Source organism: Seriola dumerili, unplaced genomic scaffold, assembly GCF_002260705.1.
Source record: "Seriola dumerili isolate Sdu_G_001 unplaced genomic scaffold, Sdu_1.0 BDQW01000468.1, whole genome shotgun sequence".
NCBI classification, from domain to species: Eukaryota; Metazoa; Chordata; class Actinopteri; order Carangiformes; family Carangidae; genus Seriola; species Seriola dumerili.
The window spans coordinates 1668616-1693308 of NW_019174723.1; the positions used below are offsets into that span (position 1 = coordinate 1668616).

Here is a 24693-nt window from a genome sequence, read left to right on the forward strand (position 1 = left end):
GAATATCACACACTTCACTATCAAATGCCACCTCTCTGAATACAAACAAGAGGACCACTTGAAATCCTTCATTTGCTACAGACGAGTGACTTTTGGTGTTAACAAAAAGGGCATATTAAATAATATTTTTTTTTCCAACTGAGGAAGCAATGATAAACAAAAGGTTATTGCACTTTTATCTTTTGTCTATTTCATACGAGGTCAGCTTGAGAGAAGATGATTCATGCCTCAATTCTGTAGTAAGACAACAAATGTTACGTCACTTCTATAGTATGATCACACCGTTATTAACACTGCACACAGCTACTACTGCAACCCTACTTGTAGTCAGTCTACCCTAAAGAACAAAAACAACCTCCACAATCAATTTCGCAACACAGCCACAACAGTTTGCCTAAAACTTGATCTTGAATGCAGGTACAGCATCATTTCACAACTTGGTTAGTATTGTGAAGTCATAATCATTGATGAATACCAAGGAGGAGAACTATCAGAAGAAGCTCTGAAAAATCTAGACAATGGTCTTTCTACAGTTAATGTGTTACTGACAATCAAACCTCATGTTTTCTACACTCAAGAGGAGTCGGGATGTTTTTTCCTCACGTCTTTGCCTAAATTTGGTCAATCGGCTCCTTCTTTCCTTGGTGTTGGGAGAGCCAACTGAGCCCCGAGGTGCCTTCTTTGGATTTGTGCTTTCGTACAATTGATCTCTGTCCCCTCAATGTTTCATGTGCCCTAAATTGCATCGGTAATGTGCAATTTATTCTGCCAACCAAAGTGAGCACTCAAGTCTCTGGAAATGCATCACAAAATCCAGACTAATACAGAAGGAGTTATTTTGATGTTTTTTTTTTTTTTTTTTTTAATAACTCAGATCACATAGGGTTGAGATAATCATGCTCAGTGGGTGTATGAGCCTACCTACTGTAGTCGTGTATGTTCAGTGTAATTTCTTTTTCCCATTATAAGGCTTCTGGGAAATACAAATGGAAGACCGTACCTTTCGGTAGTAACAAATAAAAGGCACCATGCCACCACTGTGCTCGATATTACACAGGTCCTATTGGTGGGGGGGAAATTAATAACCAAGGGTTCAGTCAGGGAAAGTGGTCGAACTAGCGTTAGTCATACAGTAAAATTGTATTGTTTTTGACTTAAAGAGGTAAAGATTTATAGCTACCTTCATTTCCTTCCTTAAATTACACTGTACCCTTCTCACCCTATATGACTTGCACCAGATAACAGACTCATCTGTTGGTTGTAATGAAGAGAAACATGTTCCAACAGGGTTATTATGCTTTTTCTGTTCTTAAAAAAAAGGGTCTTGTGCATGTTTAGGTTTGACATGCATATATTGAAAAGTTACTCACACACACTATAAGAGAAATCTACACGACTGGCATCAGGAAAAAGCGATAAGAAATCACAGAGGGTTAATGTCAGCGTCGTCACACAAAAGATCACTGATGAGGTAAAACTGCAGGTCCAATAAAAAGTACAAGGTGCAGTTGGCTGCCCCTTTGTAAGGTAGGAAACATGAGACATCAGCCGACACTAATCTAACACTTTCGCTTAGATACACCTCTGATTTAGGCTGGTTTAAGCAGAATTACACTACCCAAGACAAGATGGATCACAAAATTTTAACTCTTTGTTAGCATAGCTGTACAAGCATTTTTCCTTGTTCCATCTGAATTTATTTTTGAGGTACACCACTTTTATCCCCAGTGTCATTTGGCTGTGGATAACAGAGAAGCCAAAGTTGATTGTTTACGAGTGAATTCTGAATTCATTCATTCACAGTGGCAAATATGGCGATATCCTAACCTCTCAGAACAATCTCTGCACCATGGCAACCTTGAGCTATGTGCTACCTCAATTGATTTGTGTGCTTCTCGACACCCGCAGATGTCTGTAAGACCAAAATTAGCCAAAAATTCTCTCTCTTTTTTTTTTTTAGCAATCCAACCAAGTAGCATAACTCTACAGGTGATGCAACTTATCAGGTACTGCCAGGTATCGTTTCCATTTTCAGCTTTTAAGGCAAAAGGCTCAACAGTGGATCAGAGAGTTGAATTGAAATTTGCCATTTACTTCAAGTAAGAACCGAGACATCCATTGAGGCAAATCAATTCTATACTGTATATACCATGCTTTTTTTGGACATCAAAAACTTTTTTTTTTTTCCTGGTAACACACACATTATAAACCATCTTGTTAAACAAACACACAACCTAGGGATTGCTTTGCCAATACCAAAGGGACTAACCATATTCTCCAAAAAAATGTCCAATTATAAAATAGACTTCTACCAACACCAAATTTTAACAGAATACTTGCATTTAAGTACTAATATCCCATGCAAATATTTATATAGTTTTTCTTTGACTAATATAATTGGCGAAAAGACATGCAGCTCCAAACACAAAAACTGTAATAATCCTGCCTACTTCTGAATAAGTTACTGACCAAGTAAATATGATTTATGTCTAAAGGCAAATAAAGGTTTCTATGGCACTAAATGGGTGTAGCTTAGGTGCATTTTTGTCAAATATAGGCTATTTACGAGTATGTGTGATCATATCTACTGTAGACCTTGTCCCTCTTGTTTTACTGTACTGTAAGGCAATCTCAATGGAATGGATGAACATGAATGTTAAATTCATCTGAACTCTTGTCCTCTGTTTGCCTTGTAGGCTACACTCCACACAAATATATGTATAGAGAAAGAAGAGTGATATTACACAACAGCAGGCCTATACTCCCACAATAATGCCAAAAGAAAAAACCCTATCCAGACCCTCAATGCAGGAAGACTACTACACATACTGTATAATATGTAGAGAATTAGGTTATTACATGCTACCTGTATAATCATATCTACGCAAGACAAATGAAGAGCAACAGTTTAAAGTCGGGAGAAAGGAAATTGTCCTGCTCTAAACTGACCCTACATTCATTTCAGTCAGAAAATTCATGGCTCAGATTTGATGGTCAGACTGTAAACTGCTTGAACATATGCATAAATCCATTGCTGCTTTACTAAGAGGTTTTACCCTCTCGACATGTTTTGGCAAACAGGCCTCATTTGTGACCAAAGATTATAACATCTAACCCGCATTTAAATCTTCCATTGGCATTTATGCTATGATTTACTGAATTGGCCTAAATTGATGGCAGTGCAATATTTGTGCTGCACACTATTACACACACGCTCTATTGCTACAATTGGACCTTTCATTGCTTTCTGACTCCAAATATATTGTATATGCTCCATTTGTTTAATCGTTAACTATATCAAAGAAGTGATCTAGCTCCATGCACAGTCACTCAGTTATCACTGATACACACAAATAAAAATAAAAAATAAAAAAAGCATGTATAAGAATACTGTGATACAACAAAAGGATTCAGTTACAACTTGTGTAGTTGCAAAGGGGCAATGGCTCCATTTACTGGTCAGATAAGGACATCACAAGAGAGAAAAAATCCCTGCCTGAACAGACCACAGCACCTACAGATGGCAGAGAGAGTATGTAGAGTATTTTGAGGAGCCTGCCTGAGGTGTCTGTTGAATCACTGGACTGACTTTAAGTGACTTAGGCCAGAGTCTGCATTATTAACAGTAGGCTGGGTAATGTAACCTTGTCACTCTGTTGGGCCAGTGGCCCAGAAATAGATAACACGCAAAAAGTCAGTGGGCAGTGTACACTGTCCCGAAGTGCTTAGACACTTTTTTTTTTTTTTTTTTTTTTAAATAATGCATTGTTAGAGTACAATTTTGTTGCAGCCTTTGCTTGTCTTTTGCAACCCTACCTTCCTGTATTCAGCAGCAACACACATGCATGTAAACATAAGTACATACATTACATCTGCTCTTTTGCACACTTAGAACCTGAATGTACTAAAGTGCGTGCTTGACTATTTAATTAAGTGCTGTGGGATTAGGGTTACAAAGGAATTAAATTATGGAACATCCCATCAAAAAAATGTAGACGTAATCATCCTGCTGAGATCTGATTGGATTAATAAATTCTGACTGCTGCTTTAGCACAGATCCTGAGATTACAAAGAAATATGTACCTATCCCTAATATTCACAATAATGAAAATTATTAATTGATCAAGAGACCAAAAGGCTGGGGGTCACCAATTAGTTCCATTTCATTTCAGTCAGTTATGGAAGTCAATTGAATTGCCAACTATGAATCTATGACACTAACTCTGAGAAATCACTGCTCTGAAATGGAGTTAATGTCAGTTTTAAGTCAGTCAAGTAAAATATGGTAATGTGAAACACTTTTCGCAGGGGTATATAACAACATAGCCTAGTCTAGGTCCTCATCTCTCATCCAGTCAACTAATGTGTGCAATTGTGCCACTTCATTATCAGTGGATATGAAGTTATCACGCCAATGAAAACAATCTTACTCAGTGTAATTTAACCACCAGCAGATGGTTTTAAAAAAAAAGACGACAAAATAGCATAGATATAACATCTAAAAGTCACAAACAGCTCTAGTGGTCCGATACAATCATCTTTAGTATGCTTAGTACCAGAAATGGGATGAGGAGACAACAAAATGAACACCAAAAAAGCACATATTTGGATTTCTGCTATTCCTGAAATCTAAACAACAGGTATTGGCCTAAGCAAAGATCCCTCTCCTTTTCTTCTTAGCCCTATTTGCTTCTATAAGGGATATCAGCTCCCTGGTCATTGATAATGCCACGGCATATAAAGATAAGCCAGGCGAAGTTTTTCCACTAGATACTATGGTGCAACTGTGGTTCAATGTTGTTGCTATCAAATGGGTGGAAAGATAATCAGTCTCAGGGCTCGTCATACTCTGTCATTACGCAATCCAACTGAAATGATGTGTTACGGAAGGCATGGGTCAAAAGGCATTTCATGAGATGCCATAAAGGCAGTCCAGTGCATTTGTGTTGACACTGACAGTAAAATGCCCGGCACACACAGAGCCATTCGTTTAGTCTTTAGGTAATTTTTCATGAAATAATAAAAACGGAAAAAAAGAAAAGAAAAGAAAAAAAAAAAAAAACACATTCCAGGGAAACAAAAGCCCTTGTGACAGTGATTGTCTATTCAATAACGTTAAACAAAAAAGGCCAAAAGAAAATATTGCTTGAAAACTGCCCAATAAAACTAGCAGACAACACTCTTATCTTTCAGTTATAATAATTGATCAGAGTTGACAACCGAGAAGTTGAGATCTAAGCTATTAGATGTTTAAGACTAGTTCACCAGCTCCGAGCAATACTCGAGATACTGCTGATGGCCGGTTCAACTTCAGAAACACAACAAAAAAAAAAAAAAGAAAAGAAAATGAAAGAAAAAGAAAAAAGAAAAAAAACTCATTAGTGCCTAAAAACCAAAACTGATTGCTCTCTTTCAATAATTAGGCCATTCGAAGTCTGAAATCTTTTCCAAAAAACACTGTTAAAGAGATGGGAAATAAATTGAAATGGCTTGTTCATTTATGTGCTCAGATATATGATGCTTTGATGAGGTGTTGTTGGCAGATATTACTAGTAAAGCCTTCATCTAGAAATAAACAAGGCCTCAGTCAGTCACTATCCTACAGTAGTTCTCTAGTCCTACAAAAAGAGAACATTAGGCCTACGGACCCTGGGTGAAGATGAAGCAGCTGCTAAACGAGTTGACGAGGTATATCAAGATCTATTGTCTTTCTCTATACAGTACAGTTCATCTCAAATAAATAATTTATAGCCATAGTAGTGTTGATCAACTTTGGTCATAACTTATATGCTTAGAAACATTCTAGCTTAACAAACACTTATTTAGCATCTTTAAAACATGAAGTCAGCATCAAGAACAAATTGATGTTACAATGCTGACCCGAACATGGCTCTCCTTTGGAAGGAGACGTGCTAATGTATTCAGCAGCATTACCAAATTATCTTAAAATGCCAAACAATTCTAGGCTGTACGTTTAAAGTACACTATGGAATTAACATCTTTGTGACCCTTTTCCAAATTTCAGATTGTACTGTAGTACACAAGCATTGCACTCTTAAGCAAAATTTAGATTTTTCCCTTGTGTGGTTCCTTCATAAAAATCTAAGCTAACGGACAATTAAAAACAAAAACAAAAAAAAAAAAAGAAAAAGAAAAAGAAAGAAAAAAATAATCAAAAATCAAACAAAGAAACTCTTTGATCATTCTTTTGGGAAGGCTGTATGTTCCTCTACAAGGTCACCACAACTGATTAAACATGATATGACTTTTATACTGAATGATATGAAGAGAAAGACAGTCGAGGATACAGAGATTTCCATGCTCTTAAATGTTGGTTATATAATTATGTCAACATGGTTTTAAAGGGTTAAATGATTTAGAGATGGCCAGATTGCTAGTGTTTGTTTTGGATGCCACACTTCATCTGAGTGACCTTGTAGAGCAATCTGCCTCTACGTATTAAGCACTACTAGGAGATGGAGGAATGGGATCTAATTGCATATTAGGTTTGACTGCACCTCAAGAGAAGACCAAACACTCACGCACACACAGACGCACAAACACATACATACACAGAGAACAGACATGTGGGTGGGTGCTCTCCTGGTCCTCTGGGCCATGTTAAAGGGAGTCACCCCCTGGTGGTGATGATGGTGATAGCAGCTGACTGAGGGGGGAGCACGTGACCTCACTCAGACAGACACCCGTCCAGGCCAACCGGTGCACCGTGACGGTCTTTGACGTAGCCGTTGTGGAGGCCGTTGCTGGGCAAGGGGGCGCAGGCGGCGGTGATGCCGCAGTGCTTCAGCAAGTTGAGACCCGGGGAGGGGGAGACAGTGGGAGAGGAGCAGGAGCAGGAGGAAGGGTCCCGCTGGGGGAAAGGCTTCATGGTAGAGAGGATCAGAGCCAGGCAGTCAGCCACATCCTTGTTGGGAGCACAGGCCAAAGCTGGGGTGTGGCCTGATTGACAACAACACATTCACATTAGTGCACACATACTGCTTGAACACCACATGAATTAGATCAACTTTCTAAAGCTGCTCCGACCAACGGATCAAACGACTGCGTGTAATGTCAAAAGTGTCACTCACAGTGATGAATCACCTGATGTTTCAGTGAGTTCTAGAGTGAGTGAGTGTTTTCATGTTTTTAATTCATTTATTTCGTTTTATAGCCTGCAACTTTCCTGTTTGGCTTCACTCTCATTAGTGTCATTTTAAGCAGCAGCAGGAAGCGGTTTTCAATAAAAAGCTCTGAAAATCTAATGTGTGCCATCTGCATAACACCAAAGGACACACAGAAAAAGTTAGTGACTAACTGGTGAATATAGTGGAGCATTTAGCAGCTAAAGAGCCATATATTTTCCTCAGGAGTTGGTAGAAAACAAAAACAGCTGACAATGAATATTGGGCTTGTGTTTACAGCTTGTTAGCTGCTCCCAAGAAGCCAAAAAAATCTATTGATGCCGGTGTAAATAAATAATAATGCTTGGGTTTTTGCATATTTAACACAAATGAAACTGTGTCAAGAAATCAAACTAACAAACAAAGACAACTTGAATATTGTCATGAGGGTAATATAAAAGGTTTTTGTTAAGTATCTGACTTTTGCAAGAACATTAACTCAAGACCTCAGATGACTCTTTAAAACATGTGCGTTCAACTTTACTTCCACACAAGGTTAACATAACTTTGATATAAGATTTACATTGAACAGGCTGTCCAGAACAAGTATGTTTTTCAGGTTTGCAAGAGGATAGGATCATCAAAAATATTGTGTTATGTGAAAATTGCTAGGCAAAAAACAAAAGAAACAATCACATAATTTATAGCAAATATGCTAAAACAAAGATTCTTGCCTGATCAAATACACTACTTCCAATCATCCAGTGTAATTAAAGATAAAATGCTGACAGAGATCAGGAGTGCCTCACCTTCCTCATCCACAGCCAGCACAGTGGCTCCTCTGCTCAGCAGTGCCTGCACCACCGTAGCCAGGCCATTACGTGCTGCAAGATGGAGGGGCCTGGAGGAGAGCGAGGGAAAGGCTGAGAAACAGCTGGCAGACCAACGAATCAGCAACTAATTAACTGTAACATTTCAACATGTAAAGAATACTGGAAACATATAAGATCCAGCCTCAGAGTATTGGTTACACAAGTGTTGTGTGAACAAACATTTGTCACAATTACCAAAAGATCTTAAAATATTTATACTCTTATTATTTTGACTAAAACAAAGAATGAACACTTGGACAAACATGGCCAGTATTTCAAGTATTGGCCTAAAAGTGGTTTTACTTAATTGGGAAAGTAAACTTAGAAATGTTATAAGCTTCTCACATTTGCAGAGCACTGTTGGTGGCGTTTATGAGTGTGGGACTGTGGATCTCTCCCAGAATCAGCAGGGCACACATCTCATGAGCCTGAAGGACAAAACAGAAAGACAGTGAAACTAGAATCACCACATTGTGGTTGTATGGCTCTGCCAACCAGTGGAGTTGCAGGAAATATGGTCACAGTCTCCCCTCTGTTCCTGAGTTACAGTGCTGAATAATGGCAAAAGGGTTTTTGCAGAACATTATGATGTCACAGTCAAGTTGACCTTTGACCATTTGGATATAAAATGTCATCACTTCATCATTTTGTCCTCTTAGACATTTGTGTTAAATTGTGTCATAATTAGTGTATGAATTCTTGAGTTATGGCAAAAATGTATTTTGTGAGGTCACAGTGACCTTGACCGTCAGCATTCACAGAAAGTGTAGCCAATTACGTTGAGGTGTTTAACATAAAACCATTCTTATTAAAGAGAAACTGTACTTGCTCAAATACGATTCCTTGTAATAGACAGGGAGGTAAATCTCAGCACACTACAGTGGAGCTTTGACTTTAGGATCTAGTGGATAATTGTGTTGTGTACCTTGCTGCAGGCCAGGTGCAGGGCAGTGTTCCTGTTCTCATCAAGCAGTGTCAGGTCAGCCTTGGCCCGGTGAAGGAGGATGGCTGGACAACACAAAGAGACAAAAACATTTATTTCCTGTGACTACAGATGTCCCCATCAGACAAATATAGTCAGAGGGGATGCACGACCTTGACTTTGGCATACAGCTATGCATTGTTAAAAACAACTTGTTCTTAATAATGATACCACAAGATTAACAGGTGCGACTTACCCACGGTGCCACTGTGTCCCTTGTCAGCAGCTACCATCAGAGCAGAGCGTCCACTTTTGTCCACTGCATTGATCTCTGCCCCATGGCGAAGCACCAGCTGAAGTCCTGCGACATCCTCAGCAAATGCAGCAGCATGCAGTGGGGTCCTACAGGCGCGCACACACACACACACACACACACACACACACACACACACACACACACACACAGAGTTCAACCAATTACTGTATGATCAGTGCTACAGCCTCTGGGGCTCTGGCAAACTTAAAGCACAAAGTTCAAGAATTTCATGACTGATGATTTGAGATATAAGGAACAGGGACAGGTAACAATACTAACTCTATAATGATGAGAAATACCTCTAGAACAGTATATACCTGCAAATTTCTCTGAGACTTTATGTTAAATGATTTCTTTCTGATCATAATTGTTCCAAAATAATCTAGTCTTGTTTTGTAGCCTCACCTTCCTTTGGCATCTCTGGTGTTAATCATGTGGACCCCAGCAGATTCCAGCAGCCTCTCTGCAGCACCACTATGGCCATTCATCCTAAAAGAAAGGCAGCTGAGTTAATGGAGTGCTGATTTAATCTAAATCAGCCAAACCCTAATTAGGGTGTTTTTTTTTTTTTTTTTTTTTTTTTTTTTTTAAATAAAAGTAATTAGTTTTGACACACTGAGACCCGAGATGAGCACTTATACCAAGTTAATACTCACAGAGCACAGTGCAGGGGGGTGAAAGGGTTTCCCTCTTCATGGATAAATGTTTTAAATTCAAGTAAAACCTCCAAACAGTCTTCATGCCCTGAGAACAAACACACTTTATTATATTATAGACAACAGATGTGACCATGATTAACTGCGACACTTAAGTTTGGGGATTAGCCATTTCAAGTTGATCAAACTGAGCAAACCTTTGTAAGCAGCCCAGTGTAATGGGGTGTATTGTTTGTTGTCCAGCAGTTTATCTTGCGGGTCTGTTGCCATGGCGGCCTGCACCAGACTGGCCAGGATTTCTGTGTGGCCTCTGGATGCAGCGTAGTGCAGAGGTGTCCTACCCTGGGCGTCCCGACACAGTGCAGAAGCTTTGTGCTCCAGCAAGGCTGTCACACAGTCATCATGGCCCAACACCGCCTGAGCAAAGACCAGCAAGGTGTGATGAGACAAACTTGTAATAAACTGTCTGGAAAACCATGAATGTAAATATAAATAATTTTTCTTCATATTCATTTGTTACATATTATACTCCTGGGTCACGGCAGTATTAATAGATCTAGGTTACTTTCCTGGACAGGGACCATTACTATATTAAGGAAGGTCGTTTAATAAATATCTTCATTGAAATTTGTTTTAACCTATGACTAAGAGGAGTCTCTAGCCAGGATAAAGGTCACCTAGCATGCCTTGGCAACTCTTGATCTGATCCCTAAGACACCTTAACAGATGGTGCCATTGGGAATTAAAAAAAAAAAAAAGGCTTTAGCCTTTATCATTTTTCTATGTCAATATCTTACTGTTTGCTGACAAGGCGATGTGGCGACTCTGCTAGATGCAGCATCTCAATAAGGTAGATTTTTACACACGTCTCCAGTTTAACTACATTATCTAATATACTTTATATGAAAGTGAAAATGAAGGACAATTTGGTTCACTATTGTGACTGTGTAGTGAATAATGACCTCTACTTGAATACAGTATGTAACCTCATGCAGTGTTTGACTTACCCCTCTGTGCAAAGCTGTGCTACCCCTCTTGTCCTTGGCATCTGGCAAGGCACCCTTCTCCAACAGGAAGTGGACACAGTCAGTGTGACCTCCCAGAACAGCTAGCATCAGAGGGGTCCTGAAGGTGACAGAAATAACAATTTAGAAGTGTATTGTCACTGTATTAGCTTTTGGCAAGAGCTGATTGTACAAACTGAAGCCACAAAGAAAAACAACTCACTGGCCAAATTTGTCTGCAACGTTGGTGAGATCCCCCTCCTCCCCATAATCAATCATCATGCGCAGGCAGTCTGAGTGACCATTGGAAGCTGGAGTGAAACAGAGCACAAGAGTGGGAATTTTAAAAACATAGACGTATATTCTTATTAAAACAAAACTGACTCTTTTCGAAGTGGTAAGAACCAGAAACAATTGTAATAACATGAAATATTCCAGCATACCTGCAACATGAATTGGAGTCCACATGAGGCGGTTGTCATTGAGGAGGCAGGAGGCCCCCTGAGCCAACAACACCTCAACACAGCGGGCGTAGCCTTTCTGGGCAGCCAAGTAGAGCACAGAACGGCCTGCAGCATCCTGCATGTCCACATAGGCTGCAGTCTCAGTCAGCACACGCAGCGCCTGCCAGTGGCCCTTATCAGCCTGAGGGAGCACACGGGAAGTCAGTCACAACTTTGTATTTAGTCAAGATTAAGAGGCCAATTATAGTAAGTGTCAGCCCAGAGAGTTGAATGTGAAAAACTTACAGCAAGATGCAGTGGACTGACTGGAATACTGCTCTCTATGTCTCCTAGTGCGTTAAAGGACATCTCCAGGAGCTAAAAGAATAAATATATACAGAGGATTTCATTTTATTTACTGAGGAAAGAAGATGCGTTCTAGTAAACTTGTATATTTAATATGTTGTATATATTCCTGATTTAGCAAGTCCACCACATCTGAAGTACATTCGCCTATTTTTCATACTCAGTTGTTTTTGTCTTTAAAACTTGAAAAATGTCTTAAACAATGAATCTATCAAAAAAAATAGCCAATTAATGAAATTGAGTAATCAAACAATTGATGCAGCTCATTTTTGAGCACCATTTAGCAGAGGCATTTTGATCAATGAACAAAGGTTACGTTGTGAGGTGATCTCAGGTTAATCAGAGGAACGCACCAGCTCCAGGTTTTGTTTGTTGCCATGGTAAGCTGCATAGTGAACAGCACTGTAACCCTTTGAGTTGACCATCGATGGATCAGCACCATTGTCCAAAAGATGCTCCAAGCAGCTATTAGAAAAAGACAGGAAATAAAATGTAGAGAGCAGCAGCATTTAATTCAACGGCCTTCAGGCTCAAATGTTTCCCAAACAAACTTAGTGTCAGTTTATTCAATTTTAAGACTTAATCATACTGCTCATGGGCAGACGCAGGAGAGGGCAGTATAAATAAACATAGATAAACTCACAAGTACGACTCCTTCGCCTCATCTTCATCATTCTGATGGTTCCCAGAAAAATGACGGTCAACTCTGGAAAGAATAAGAAATTCTTTTTATATTATCAAATACACTGCAAAACTGCCCATTCCTGGATGTGTTGTTTAGACAGTTACATTGCTGACTAAGAAAGTTTTTTCATGCTAAGCTCAGAAGTGAATGTGATTCAACTATGAACCCAGATATTCATATTACTTTAAATGAAACTGTACAGTTGTTGAAGTCAATGAGCTTGAGTAATAAGAGAAAAAGCACAACAAGCTAAGACACAGAGTCAAGAAATAAAGTTGACAACCGTTGACTTTCTGTCAGACTTGAACAGAATTTGTGGCTTGTGCTGCTTCTCCTGTTTCTGAAAAAGTGCAGATTGAGAGAGACGAAGTTTTCCAACCTGCTGAAGGCTTGGGAGGCGGCAGAGTAGTGCAGGGGAGTACAGCCTGTCTGGTCAGGCTCGTTGACCTCAGCGCCAGCGCTCACCAGGGTCACAGTGCACTGGTACCTCCCATTAGCAGCCGCATAGTGCAACGGTGTCCTATAGGGAGAATGCAAGGAGAGAGACAAAACAGTCACTCAGAATGATGATTAATGAATGTTACAGGATTAGCAAATTAAGAACACAGACATCTATTTTGGGTGAGGGGAAACTCACCTTCCCATTATGTCCCTCTTGTTTAAGTCGGTACCGCTACTTAAGAGCAAGTTCAGACATTCAACATTTCTGTAGAGACAGATGACCATGACAGGAAATTAAGTTGAAGGAACAGACGACATGTGATAGCATAACTTTTTAGGTCATTTTAATATTCCAGTGCCAAGGCAGATTGTGTGTCTTACCCTCCAGAGGCAGCAGCGTGTAGACAGGTCCTCCCAAAGTTGTCAGGGGTGTTTATGTCAAACCCAGCTGATAGTACATGCTCCTTACTCATGGATGAAACTATACTATACAGCTGACCTGTAGGGTAATGAAGAAAAAGCTGGCGGTAACAGTCATGTCGAAGTACACATACAAACATAGATATAGAAGATTAAGTAACCAGGGCGCACACATCCATGGGACAAACCTGAGGAGAGTAACTTGCGACAACAGTCTGAAAACCCGTACAGCACAGCTAAGTGCAAGGGGAACATTCCATGGATCCCACGTCTAGAAAAGTAAAAAAGACAGAACAAAACTTTACAGACCAAATACTCAATATCAAAAATGTAACCCCACTTAAAACCCACTGTTTAATAGCATGAAGCTCATACATTAATGCTTCTTTGTATTGCTTAAGTGTGTTTTTACAACCTCGTGACACTATTATTCGCTCGCATCAGTAATACCACTTAAGGCTTTTCCGATACCTGGCCGTGTCTGCTCCGTTGGTCATCAGCGTGCTGATCAGCAGTTCATGGCCATACTTAGCAGCAACGTGGAGAGGAGTATTGCCATACTTATCCACACAATCAATTTCCCCACCTGATGGAAAGAAAGGAAGAGGGTGTAAATCAAAGACCCATTAAGAGAAAAGCCTCCACTAACATATTCTCACAGATCAGTCAAACAGCACAGTCATTGTTACCATTCTGGATGAGGATCTGAGAGCGTGTGAAGCGTCCATGAATGGCTGCCATGTGCAAGGGGCTCTTCCCTTCTTTGCTCTGTAAGAAAAAAAAAAAAAGTATAAAATCATATTCTTTCACCTTAGATGTGAATCAGAGATCAGTACAATAGATTTGAATAACATTTTACTGGTGTGAGACTTATCTCAGCAGGCTTAAGAAAACTGCTGCAATGGAGAATGAGGCTGATTTGACAATTCTCTGTGTCATTATACAATTAAGACTCAAGATCATCATGCACATCTCATGTTTTGAGCCGTTTCCAGTCTTAATTGCATGTCCTCATTTAGAAAATTCAAATAAATCTACACCTAAAATAACAGGTTTTAATTTACCACCAACAATTCTAAGACAAAGACAAAACCGCAACTCACCCCAACTTGCTGTCGCTGCTGCAGGTGTAGCTTATTGAGCTCTCATTATGTTACTAATGTAATAAAACTTATTTTTCATTTCAAAATTAACACCATAACACATGTAAATCATAGTACAGCACACCTATTTAAATGTTTTCCAACTGCGTGTGTCAAACTGACTATTTTGATCCAATCACAGTCAAGTGATTGAGTGCTAATGCCTGCAGTAAAGGTTAGGCTAGTTTGATTAGCTCAAGATGGAGGTATGAACCGAACTGTGGGCTTGGGAGAATTGTAACACTTCTTCTAAATTAATTATTACAAAAGTGGCAAACTACACTGCTTGCATTTTTTCTGAGAGAATGTTATTTGAATTAAGACAACATAATTCTTAAGGTCAGAGTAAACTGCAAATAGTGATCAATTTCACATGAAACTTTTTTTTCTCGTGCATTTCCTTTTCACACATTCACACTTCTGGCAGCTAAATTCTCCACCCCTGCACATTTATACAGAAAGTATTTCTATAGGCAGAACAGAAAGTGTATTATCTTTAACTTTCTCTATGTCGACGCCAATATGTTGACTTCATTACATTGGACCACGGCTATAATGCAAACACACATTTTTCTTTAAATCACAACTTTTAACTCTGGTGTAAAAAACAATTTATTTATTTATTTATAAATGCTGATGTATTGCACTACCACTTCTGTACTTTTGAGTGACTTGAAAATATAATAACCACCAAATTACAAGAGTATTAACAAACAGTACAGCAAATTGTACAGTCATTTCCATTTGAGACACTGCAGCCTGTTCCGTACCTGCTGGTTGACATCTGCCCCATTGTTGACCAGCAACTCCAGACAGAGGGCACCGTTGGTGGAAACGGCAGCCAGGTGCAGAGGGGTGTAGCCACACTTGTTGGGCTGGTTAACATTAGCGCCATGGTTCACCAGCTCTGTAGCCACAGCCTCCTGCCCCATGTAGCAAGCCACATGGAGCGCAGTGTTTCCAAAGCTATTGGGCTCATCAATCTGATGGCAAAAGACAAATGTGACACAAGATCAGACTGTGCATGAAACCTGAAAAGAAGCATCCCTTTTATCAGATTTCAGCTGCCCATGATAAAAGACTATTGGTTATATGACAGTTTGTCTGACATTTAATAAAACAAACAATAAAGCAAACTAATTTGATCGATTTATAAGTCCATATAAAAAATAAATAAATAAATAAATAAAAAAATCACTCACCTCTGCCCCCATCCTCAGTAGGTACTTTACAATTTCAATGTGACCACTTGCAGCAGCAGCATGGAGAGGTGTGTAGCCTTGCTTATCCTTGCAGCTCTTGTCTGCACTGCGGGACACCAGCAACTTCACAATCTCCACATGCCCTGTGGGAGACACAAAAGAGCAGAAAACATGTCAGTATCATAGATTGTGACTTATGGACTTGCTCATGTTGTTGTTCTTCATTTGAGTAAAACTGCCCATGGACAATAGGAGCCTTTACTGACATCTGACAATGAAAATGTGCAGCACTGGTAAGAACATGAAACTTGCTTACCCAAGTAAGCAGCACAATGGATAGGCTGTCTCTCCTTCTTATCGATGGCACTCAGGTTGGCCCCTTTGTTGAGCAACAGCTTCACCATCTGTCAGCCAATTAAATTCATAAAATTGTTGAGGAACCACTCTCAAGTACTAGCTACTTAAGAAAATCTCAAAAAGGAAAGCATACAACTCAAATCTTACCTCCTGGAACCCACTCTGGGCTGAGTGGTGCAAAGCAGTTCTGCCTGTGCGATCTGCCATGTTCAGGTTGCTCAGCTGGGTTAGCAGGGCCTCTGCGCAGCGTGTGGCACGGTTGGCAGCAGCCACATGCAGTGGTGTCTGCCAGAACTTGTCTCGTGCATTTGCCTCTGCTCCGCGCCTCAGCAGCAGACCCACTGCCCTCTGGGGAGATGGAAGCAATTACAAGAGCTTAAAGCATATATCATATCTGCAGTTTGCTGCATTTCCTTCACTCAGTGCAATATTTTGGTGCATTGATTCAAATGAGTTCTATAATCACTGTGGGGGAATACATAATAGAATTAGAGGATGATGTCATCTGACTAAGATAATTAGACTCTTTGAAAATAACAAAAGGATATGAGTTTATTGCTTACTTCATTCCTGGAAGCAGCCGCCCTGTGCAATGGGGTCAACCATACATGGTCTTTAGCATTTACACTGGCACCTGGCAGACAAACAAACAAAAATTCAACCATTATTAAGGTGTCACATGAATGTTGCAGGTGAAGAGTTATACTTCTGCACAGTGATTTTACAGTGAGGATATCAATCGCGGTACCAAAGGATAAAGTGTGCACCATAAACATGAGCCAGCTGAGCCAGATATCAGCAATGCATGCAGCTCACTTACCTGATTCAATGAGGAGGTCCATTATATGGACGTCACCCACACAGGCAGCAGCATGAAGTGGCGTACGGCGCTCTTGGTCCTGTAGGATAAACACACTTAAAATCAAGGGAGGAATAACGTTTAATGCTTGTGCTTAACTGGTATTTCGGGGGCCCAAGTCCTTCATAATATGAACCCGTTTTGCATGGTAACTACATGAATTTAACACATACCAGTGCATTGACATCCTCCTTTTTGTGCAATAATAGTTGAACTTCTTCAGCATTACGATTGAAGATGGCCTGGACCAGAGGAGGCTGCAATACAGAAATACCAAGTGAAGTTATCATTACGATATCTTTGCATGAGATTACGTTGACGTTCATCCGAAGCGACGATTCGGCTATGCTCATCACACTGTATGATTCCTCTGAGCGGGTCAAATCGTCGTTAAAGCCACCAACTATTCGCTGAAATCGTTAATATATGATATCATGATATTAAACGTTGTATTTAGTGTGTTTACTCTAAGTAACTGAATGTGATTCTTGTTTCCTTCCAGTAAATACTCAGAGCCCTGGCTGAGGCCTACAGGCCCTTTTCTCACCACTTACGTCAGCTAGCAAAACGGCTTTACCTAGCTCCCTCTGCTACAGAGCTGGCCCTGACCCGGAGCACGGCCTAGACAAGAGCGGCAACAGCCTATGCATTAACGCATGAATGCCGAGCATCGCTAATTGCAAGGAATTTTATTGTTATAACGCCGATATCAATTTGAACAAACATGCACAACCACTAAGCGAAATATAAAAACAAGTCGTTCGGCGAATAAGACGTAGTATATTGCGCACAAGAGCAAGTCTTTCCCAGCAAATAGACTGCGCCACAGCACAAACACGGAGCGCTTTCTTGCAGCGTACCTGGTCTGCAATGTTGAGTACTCCCATCTCCCAAACTCAGCCAGGACGGAGCTCCTTCATGAGGATAAAACTTCGAGGTATATTGCGGTGCGCTACTGTATTCACTTTTCAGACTACACCCATAGCTGGTTGCAAACAGAAATGCGGTCTTGATCTGTCACTGTTGTTGTCTGTATCCAATGTCTGGTCTGACGATACTGGCTACGACTGTGCTGGTCCGCCTACAGGCGTGGCGGTCTGCTTTCGGCTTGTTGGGGGAAATGGCGTCGCCATGTGGCAGAAAACAGTAAAGCTGCCGTTACACCGCGTAAAGACAGAAGAAGAAGGGCACCGATTGTCTGCGAGGTCAAGTTGAGGGTTTCAAAAGCATTAATATTAACAACTATCAATACAAGTAATGTAGCTGTCATTGAGCGGAGTTTTTATTTTATTTTAATACAGCACAACTGTACAAATACCGAGGTTCACTCTATATCAACTATTACTTCTGTCAAAGAGGTTATATTTTCACCTGTGTCTGTTTGTTTGTCGATTATTTGTTTGTCAGCAGGATTAAGCAGAAAGTACCAATAATAACTAAAAACAAATTCAGCCATTAACCTCCAGCACAGTGGGAGGCAGCATTTCACCACAGAGGCGTTGGGTTTAACCGACGGGCAGCGGATAGAAGAAAGGAACAGTTTGTCCCACCGGCGTTTTATTTAGCAGCAGAAGGTCGTCGGCAGCTGGGCGATATTTGACAACACACAAACCAAAAACCAGCTTAAATAACTTAACTTTGTTGTAAGTTTGGGGCTCGAAACGTGGATTGATATGAGTATTGCTAAAAATATAGAGGGACGCGGCTGTGCGTCGCGTTTGTTCGGGCTCGTTATGAAACCGTGCTAGCTAATGTTCGCTAACATTAGCAGTTGAGCACCGTAACTAACGATAGCTACGCTGACAGTTAAGAAAGCGACCGGAGACGCGGTTTTAACCCAAGACAGTCTACTAGTTTTTCTTGCAGCGTAGAATTAACGCTACGTGGGATTTTAGAAACCCGGACTTCACAGGGTACTCGGACTGGAACCTTGAATATCACCGCCTCCGGTCTTGGAGCAGACCCCGGGCTCAGCTTCTCAGACCCAGGATCGCTGTTCCTTGAACTGAGTGGCTGGTTTGATGGCAGCCACGGCCAGTGCCCGGCGGTTACCCATGGGTGTGCGGACATTCAGTGACTTTCTTCAGATTGCCACTGTGGGCTCCCCTCGCTCGTGTCGTACACCGGTGCTAAGAGGATGCCTTCGCCAAAACATCAGGTATTAGCAGGACTTTATCATTGTAATGACACACGGCTAGTATTACAACACACTGTGTCTCCTTTGCATCGAATAGTATATAGTTGTGATGACAAGTTGGGTTAATCCTGGAGCAATAGCCAGGTCTGACAACCTGAATCTTACAAATGTTATCAATATCGGTTAGTACTGGTGACACAGTAAAGGTTATCGCTAATTGGTGCAGGCGCAGTATTGAACAATTAAGTATTGAAACCATAAAGGTCTTGCTCTGATGGGGAATCGTCAGTCTTGAGATAAGAAGAACATAAATATAACCTCTGACCTCTCACTTGCTCACTTGCTTGCAACACGTACAGTTGCAAGCAAATATTTGTTGCATCCCTGGGAAAATAAGCCTTTGTTTTTCGAAAGAAAAGCAGTAGACAGACATTTAAAAAAAAAAATTAGCCCATCTTCAAAAGTTATTCACTTTTACTTTGAATTTTTGAACTGAAAACGGTTATTGTGATTAGTGAGTTCATAAAAAGAAAGTGAAAATAAAGGCCTCTACAAGAGGACAATGAACCAAAGCAGAAAAAAACTCAAATCCATCATGAGCTACTTCAAGAAACACAAGTTGAAGCTTTTGGAAAGACTCTCACAGTCCCCTGACATGAACATCACTGAAAAAATGTGGGTAAATCACAAACTTGCTGTGTGTGTGCAAGACATCCTGAAATATCTGAGAACTTGGAGTGATTTGCAGGAAGATTAGGTGAAAATTCCTAAATGAAGAACTGAAAGTGTTTTAACTGTAGTCATATTTATATTTAACCTTTCTCAAAGGTGTGACAATCTCCATTCTCCACTAGGGCAAGAGCATACATTAGACACCTACACTTCAAGGAAGGACCAATACCAATATCTAATATCACAAGGAATAACTAATTAATGTTGGACAAATATAGTATTGTTTGTCAAATATATCAGCTGAGTTCATCGCCAGCTAAGGTTGTGCCTTATCATATGGTTCATGATATTATTTGTATTTAAATTGGACATATCATGATATCAGTGGTATTGTCAATGATGTATTGATGTATGTAAGGAAATTACAGTGCTCCCATCCTAATTAACTGATGCTGATTACCAAAATTTAGGAAGTAAAAACCTACAAAATGAAACCACGAATCAAACTACATTTCATATTTAAAACTATCCTGCAATATTATGATATTGACTTAAAACATAGATTTTTTTTCTATTCAAACATGTCAGATAGTCATAAAACATTCATCCAGATTCTACTGGTTACCTACCGGAAAACACATTGCTAAGTGGTGCAACGAGAGTGAGTCGGTGTTACAATACGTAGCTGTTTGCTATTCACATAACAATACCAAATCAGAAATTACCAGCATACTCACAACACAGAGACCTTCCGTTACCTCCTGATGCAGCGTACTTTGTGCACTCATTGACAGTAGCTGGAAACTGGAATGTAGTGGGCCTTTTTTGTTGTGTGTTGTGCCTGTGTTAGGTTTCCCTCTTTCCAGAATGTGGCCTTCAGGACATTTTCTCTTTACTTTTTAGACACCTGTCATCATGTGGCATTTTGATGACAAGAACTCCCAGAGTGCTTTGCCTTCAAGACTGGGACACAATGACAACTGTTCCCCAAAGCAGAAACTTCATCAGCCTCACCAACAAAAGGAAGGAGTACTCCGAGCGTAGGATACTTGGGTAAATTTTCCAGTATGGTAATAATAACTGTATATCTGAGTGTTTTCTTTTTAATTCCTTAACTTTGCAATACTTGCTGTCTTAGGTTTTCTATGCAGGAAATGTATGAAGTGGTGGCCAATGTTGACGACTACAAGCACTTTGTGCCCTGGTGTAAGAAGTCCCAGACCATCATGAAAAGAGCAGGCCACTCCAAAGCCCAGCTTGAAGTGGGATTCCCTCCAGTGGTGGAGAGATACACATCTATGATCACTAGTGTCCGGCCTCATCTGGTCAAAGTAAGTGTCAGAAGCTACAGTGAATCTCTCAGTCCTGTGAATGACAATATATCTGATTTTATGAATGGTGATTGTATTTGATATTGCTGAAATATAAATAACAGTTTAAATGTCAGCAACTGAAGTGAATAGTGTTTGTGATGTCGAAAAGCACCCACTCCTTAAAATTCTTGTTTCTGATAAGAGTTTCTCTTTTGGGTGATTTTAGGCAGTGTGTACAGATGGAAAGCTGTTCAATCACCTGGAGACAATATGGCGCTTTAGTCCTGGCATTCCTGGTTACCCTCGCACCTGCACAGTAGACTTTTCTGTAAGTAGCCTCCAGCTTGCTTCTCGGTTTATTAAGTGTGTATCAGACCCTCTGCCCCCTTTGATGCATCTTTTGTATTAACCCTGATTAAAGGAATAGTTTGGCATTTTGGAAGAAATATTTATTTGCTTTCTTGTTGAGAGTTAAATGAGAGGATTTATACCATCCTCGTGTTTGTACAGGAACTATGAAGCTACATGCAAAAGACACTTAGCTTAGCATAAAGACTGAAAGTACAGGGAAACAATTAGCCTGGCTCTGTATATGTCCTCTGTTCTCTAACCTTCCCACTGTTTCCACTCTTTATGTTAAGCTAAGCTAACTGTCTGGGGGTTGTAGCTTCATTTATCATACAGACATGAGTGGTCTGGATCTTCTCATCTAGCCCTTGACAAAAAATAAATAAGCCTATATATATTGTATTGTACGTCAAATTCACCCTCTCTTGCTGCCATATTTTATGACTGTGGTATTAACTAAAAGTTAGTTTATTAATTAATTATTTTTGTATCTTCTACAGATATCCTTTGAGTTCCGCTCTTTGCTGCACTCCCAGTTAGCCACCATGTTCTTCGATGAGGTTGTAAAGCAAAATGTCGCTGCTTTTGAGCGGCGGGCTTGTAAGCTGTACGGCCCAGAGACTCGTATCCCACGGGAGTTAATGTTTCACGAGGTGCATCAGACGTGATCTTGGCAGCTGTATGTCCTCATGTCCTCATCTGGCCTTAAATTATACCAACCTTTGTTTCCTTTATCCACACAAACTTGCATGATGCTGCGTAATCCCCCCCTCACCGCTACATAGACATCATAGTGGCTGCTGAAGATGTTAGACATCCAACTCTTGTAAGCATTATTATTATTATTAATAATTCCTCTTCTCATTGTGTTAAGTCTTTCCACTTTCTGTCTACCTCCACTGAAGGGATCCTTGTTTAGCAGAGGGACACCACCATTGCTCTTGCTCCATAGCAGTTACAAGCTGTATTTATGTATAAAAACAGTAAATCATTGCAACATTATGCTACCAATGGTAGAGTCGACTATTATTTTAAATGAACAGCACAGTGACACTGAACAAAACACCCTTTTATTATTATTTTTTTAATAAAAGGCACAGATGCCGTTTGATCCAGACTTCTGCTCAAGTCTTATAGTTCACTGTGACCTCGAAGTTACTTTTCACACTGACACTTAATCAAGTCAAAGTGTGTCCAATCTTTAGTTGAATTTCAGCACTTTGATCAGCTGATTATACTGTATTACTTTGCCTTTACTTTTACCACTTTTATTTCAAATGGAACTTTTAATATATTGTTTGACATAGAGTTGTGAAGTTGGTGCAAAACGATATTTCATTTCATCCTTTTTAATTTATTCATCAGTGGTTATATGCAATTTTTTTATTATATTATTGGGATCCAAATCAAATGTGCCATGTGTGGGACGTTGAGAGTGTTGTCACTGTGACAATATCACTGAAGTGCAACATTTTGCGAGGGGGAAAAATGTCATTTCTTCATTAGTTAGCTGTGTCCTCAATTAACCTTGAGGTTTGGGAGATTTAGATTTATCTTGGCTGTTGTTGTGCTGTGAGGATTGTGTTTTTGGACATTTAGACTTGGCCTGCCAATTTTAATAATGCCTTATTTTACAGCCCAGCACGAGTAGTAACTTTTAGGTGATTAATAAAGGTGATGGGGGCACAAACAAGAGCACCTGAATGAACAGGTTGGAGTGTACTGTGAAATACTTTAAATGGGATTACAACAAAAATGTTACAGATCATGTGGGTTAACTACAACTTTATATTTGATAAATATATATTTTGGTTTGCAGATTCTTAAAGATTAGATTAGATGCTATTTCTGAAAATCAAATTAAATGCCACTTGAGATACTTGAGATTGATAGTAATGTGATTAGGTCACAGTTCCAATAATCCAATTGATTTCTAAAGTTAAAACAATTTGTAACATGTTGGAAAAGTTTTCCATCTCTGCTTTCTGTTTTGTGGTCCATGTTATGAAGGTTATCAGGAGAATGATCCTCCTGTTGTGTACATTTATATAAAATACGCTGGTGGGCTGTAGAATAAAACATTATCATTGTCTGTGGGTTTCATGCTTATTTTTGAGAGGTGTAGCTTTTATTTATATTCATTATGATGCATGGATGTAACTAACAAAGAGGCAAATATACACGTTTCAAGTGTTGCATTGTCAGTGTGACTACAATTTGTTGGGATTTATATTTCATATCGAGGTAGCCCATCGCTTTATTCCACAGTAAAGTGCGCATAAAGTTAATTGATATTAATACCGTATTTGCCATATTTTAGATACATTCAGGTTGCCAAAGGTCAGTGGAGGAAGTCATTCATTGTGTGACCTTCCTCATAACAGGCAGTTCATTTTGTCCACATGCTCCAAGTATCATACTCTCAACAGAACTGAACTGTGGTTCGGTATTTTCAAAGCTGGATTTTGGCTTCAAAGTCGATGTGTTTATTTTCTCTTTTTAAAAAGGTGATTTGGAAATGAAGGGATATTTAATTATCAATGCATGAAGAATGTTAAATCCAATGGGCCTGTGAATCACTGTTACATGAAAAAAAGTTCAACTTATTAAAAGATTTTTAAATGTCATTTTCAAGTGTTATATTTTTAAGCAATAAAATATAATTTTAGATTAAGTCAGATTTAAGATTAAAATTTTAGCATATCGTCATGCTATCCAGTGATCAGGCTTGATTTTGGATCTTTTTTTTGTTTTTTGCTAGAGATGTATGTTTGATATGCTGCCTACTGATTGAATTTAATGCCAAGGTTTATTGTTGTAGGTGCCAATACTCAGAAATCGGAAACAATGGAGACTATTTTAAGAGATAGTAAGAAGAGCAAGAGTATTGTCACCTCAGCCTTCCTTCCCTGCAGTATATTTCCACATTGATGGTCATATTGCAGGTATATGAACAACCCCTGATTTAACAGTGGTGGCTTGGAATGTATACATGGATGTAGATACATTATGATAGAAAATATTGCCATTATTTTTGCAGTCCTTTCACTTTTTATGTTGCAAGCTAAAATGTACCTGTAAATACTGTGGGTGTATTTTAAAGCTTTATTTAAATAAAAAAGCAGGTATAAATTATTTTTTGTATGCACTGTTTCTTTAAATTATTTGTATATTGCTCAGGAGAATCTGATTCCTTTGTGTAACTAACCTGCAGCAGCAGTTCACTGTATGGTTGTATCATAATGCCCTTAGATGAAGCTTATACTGCCTGTTTTAACTGGGTTTTTGAACTGGGCCACTGCATGGCCTTGTTGCCACAAAGTGCACATAGACACAGGAGGTATGGCTACAGGGACAGGGGTTAGACACTGCTCTCCAAAAGGCAGCTGACCATCAAGAAACCAGAGTGGGGTG

General features: G+C 39.7%; 2 protein-coding genes across 2 annotated transcripts; one reads left to right on the forward strand and one right to left on the reverse strand.

Moving 5' to 3' along the window:
• Positions 1 to 6688: 6688 nt before the first annotated feature.
• Positions 6689 to 17823, reverse strand: ankrd52 (ankyrin repeat domain 52). Its single transcript, XM_022763449.1, has 28 exons — positions 17670 to 17823; positions 16983 to 17066; positions 16771 to 16849; positions 16514 to 16584; positions 16098 to 16298; positions 15910 to 15997; positions 15594 to 15736; positions 15162 to 15374; positions 13939 to 14017; positions 13721 to 13835; positions 13438 to 13520; positions 13211 to 13328; positions 13026 to 13094; positions 12768 to 12908; positions 12347 to 12409; positions 12057 to 12168; positions 11644 to 11715; positions 11338 to 11539; positions 11118 to 11205; positions 10898 to 11015; positions 10088 to 10307; positions 9891 to 9978; positions 9640 to 9723; positions 9175 to 9320; positions 8922 to 9004; positions 8342 to 8424; positions 7934 to 8025; positions 6689 to 6960 (listed from the first exon to the last, which is right to left on the reverse strand). Exons 1-28 carry the CDS (start codon positions 17694 to 17696, stop codon positions 6689 to 6691), a joined length of 3234 nt encoding a protein of 1077 aa, XP_022619170.1. The 5' UTR covers positions 17697 to 17823.
• Positions 17824 to 18309: 486 nt separating this feature from the next.
• On the forward strand, positions 18310 to 24399 carry LOC111235093 (coenzyme Q-binding protein COQ10 homolog A, mitochondrial-like). Its single transcript, XM_022763412.1, has 5 exons — positions 18310 to 18967; positions 20522 to 20671; positions 20757 to 20949; positions 21158 to 21259; positions 21780 to 24399. The coding sequence occupies exons 1-5, from the start codon at positions 18831 to 18833 to the stop codon at positions 21945 to 21947; spliced, it is 750 nt and encodes a 249-aa protein (XP_022619133.1). The 5' UTR covers positions 18310 to 18830; the 3' UTR covers positions 21948 to 24399.
• Positions 24400 to 24693: the final 294 nt, after the last annotated feature.

What these genes read in the sequence shown, in the direction of transcription:
- ankrd52 (XM_022763449.1), bottom strand. Translation starts at nt 17,696, where the DNA reads ATGGGAGTACTCAACATTGCAGACCAG. An exon ending in CACGCTGCTGCCTCTGGAGG is followed by an intron (nt 13,095 to 13,210) that starts GTAAGACACACA and finishes CTGTCTCTACAG; the next exon opens with AAATGTTGAATGTCTGAACT. An exon ending in ACAAACAAAACCTGGAGCTG is followed by an intron (nt 11,716 to 12,056) that starts GTGCGTTCCTCT and finishes TTATTCTTTTAG; the next exon opens with CTCCTGGAGATGTCCTTTAA.
- LOC111235093 (XM_022763412.1), top strand. Translation starts at nt 18,831, where the DNA reads ATGGCAGCCACGGCCAGTGCCCGGCGGTTACCCATGGGTGTGCGGACA. An exon ending in TCCGAGCGTAGGATACTTGG is followed by an intron (nt 20,672 to 20,756) that starts GTAAATTTTCCA and finishes TTGCTGTCTTAG; the next exon opens with GTTTTCTATGCAGGAAATGT. An exon ending in CCTGCACAGTAGACTTTTCT is followed by an intron (nt 21,260 to 21,779) that starts GTAAGTAGCCTC and finishes TATCTTCTACAG; the next exon opens with ATATCCTTTGAGTTCCGCTC.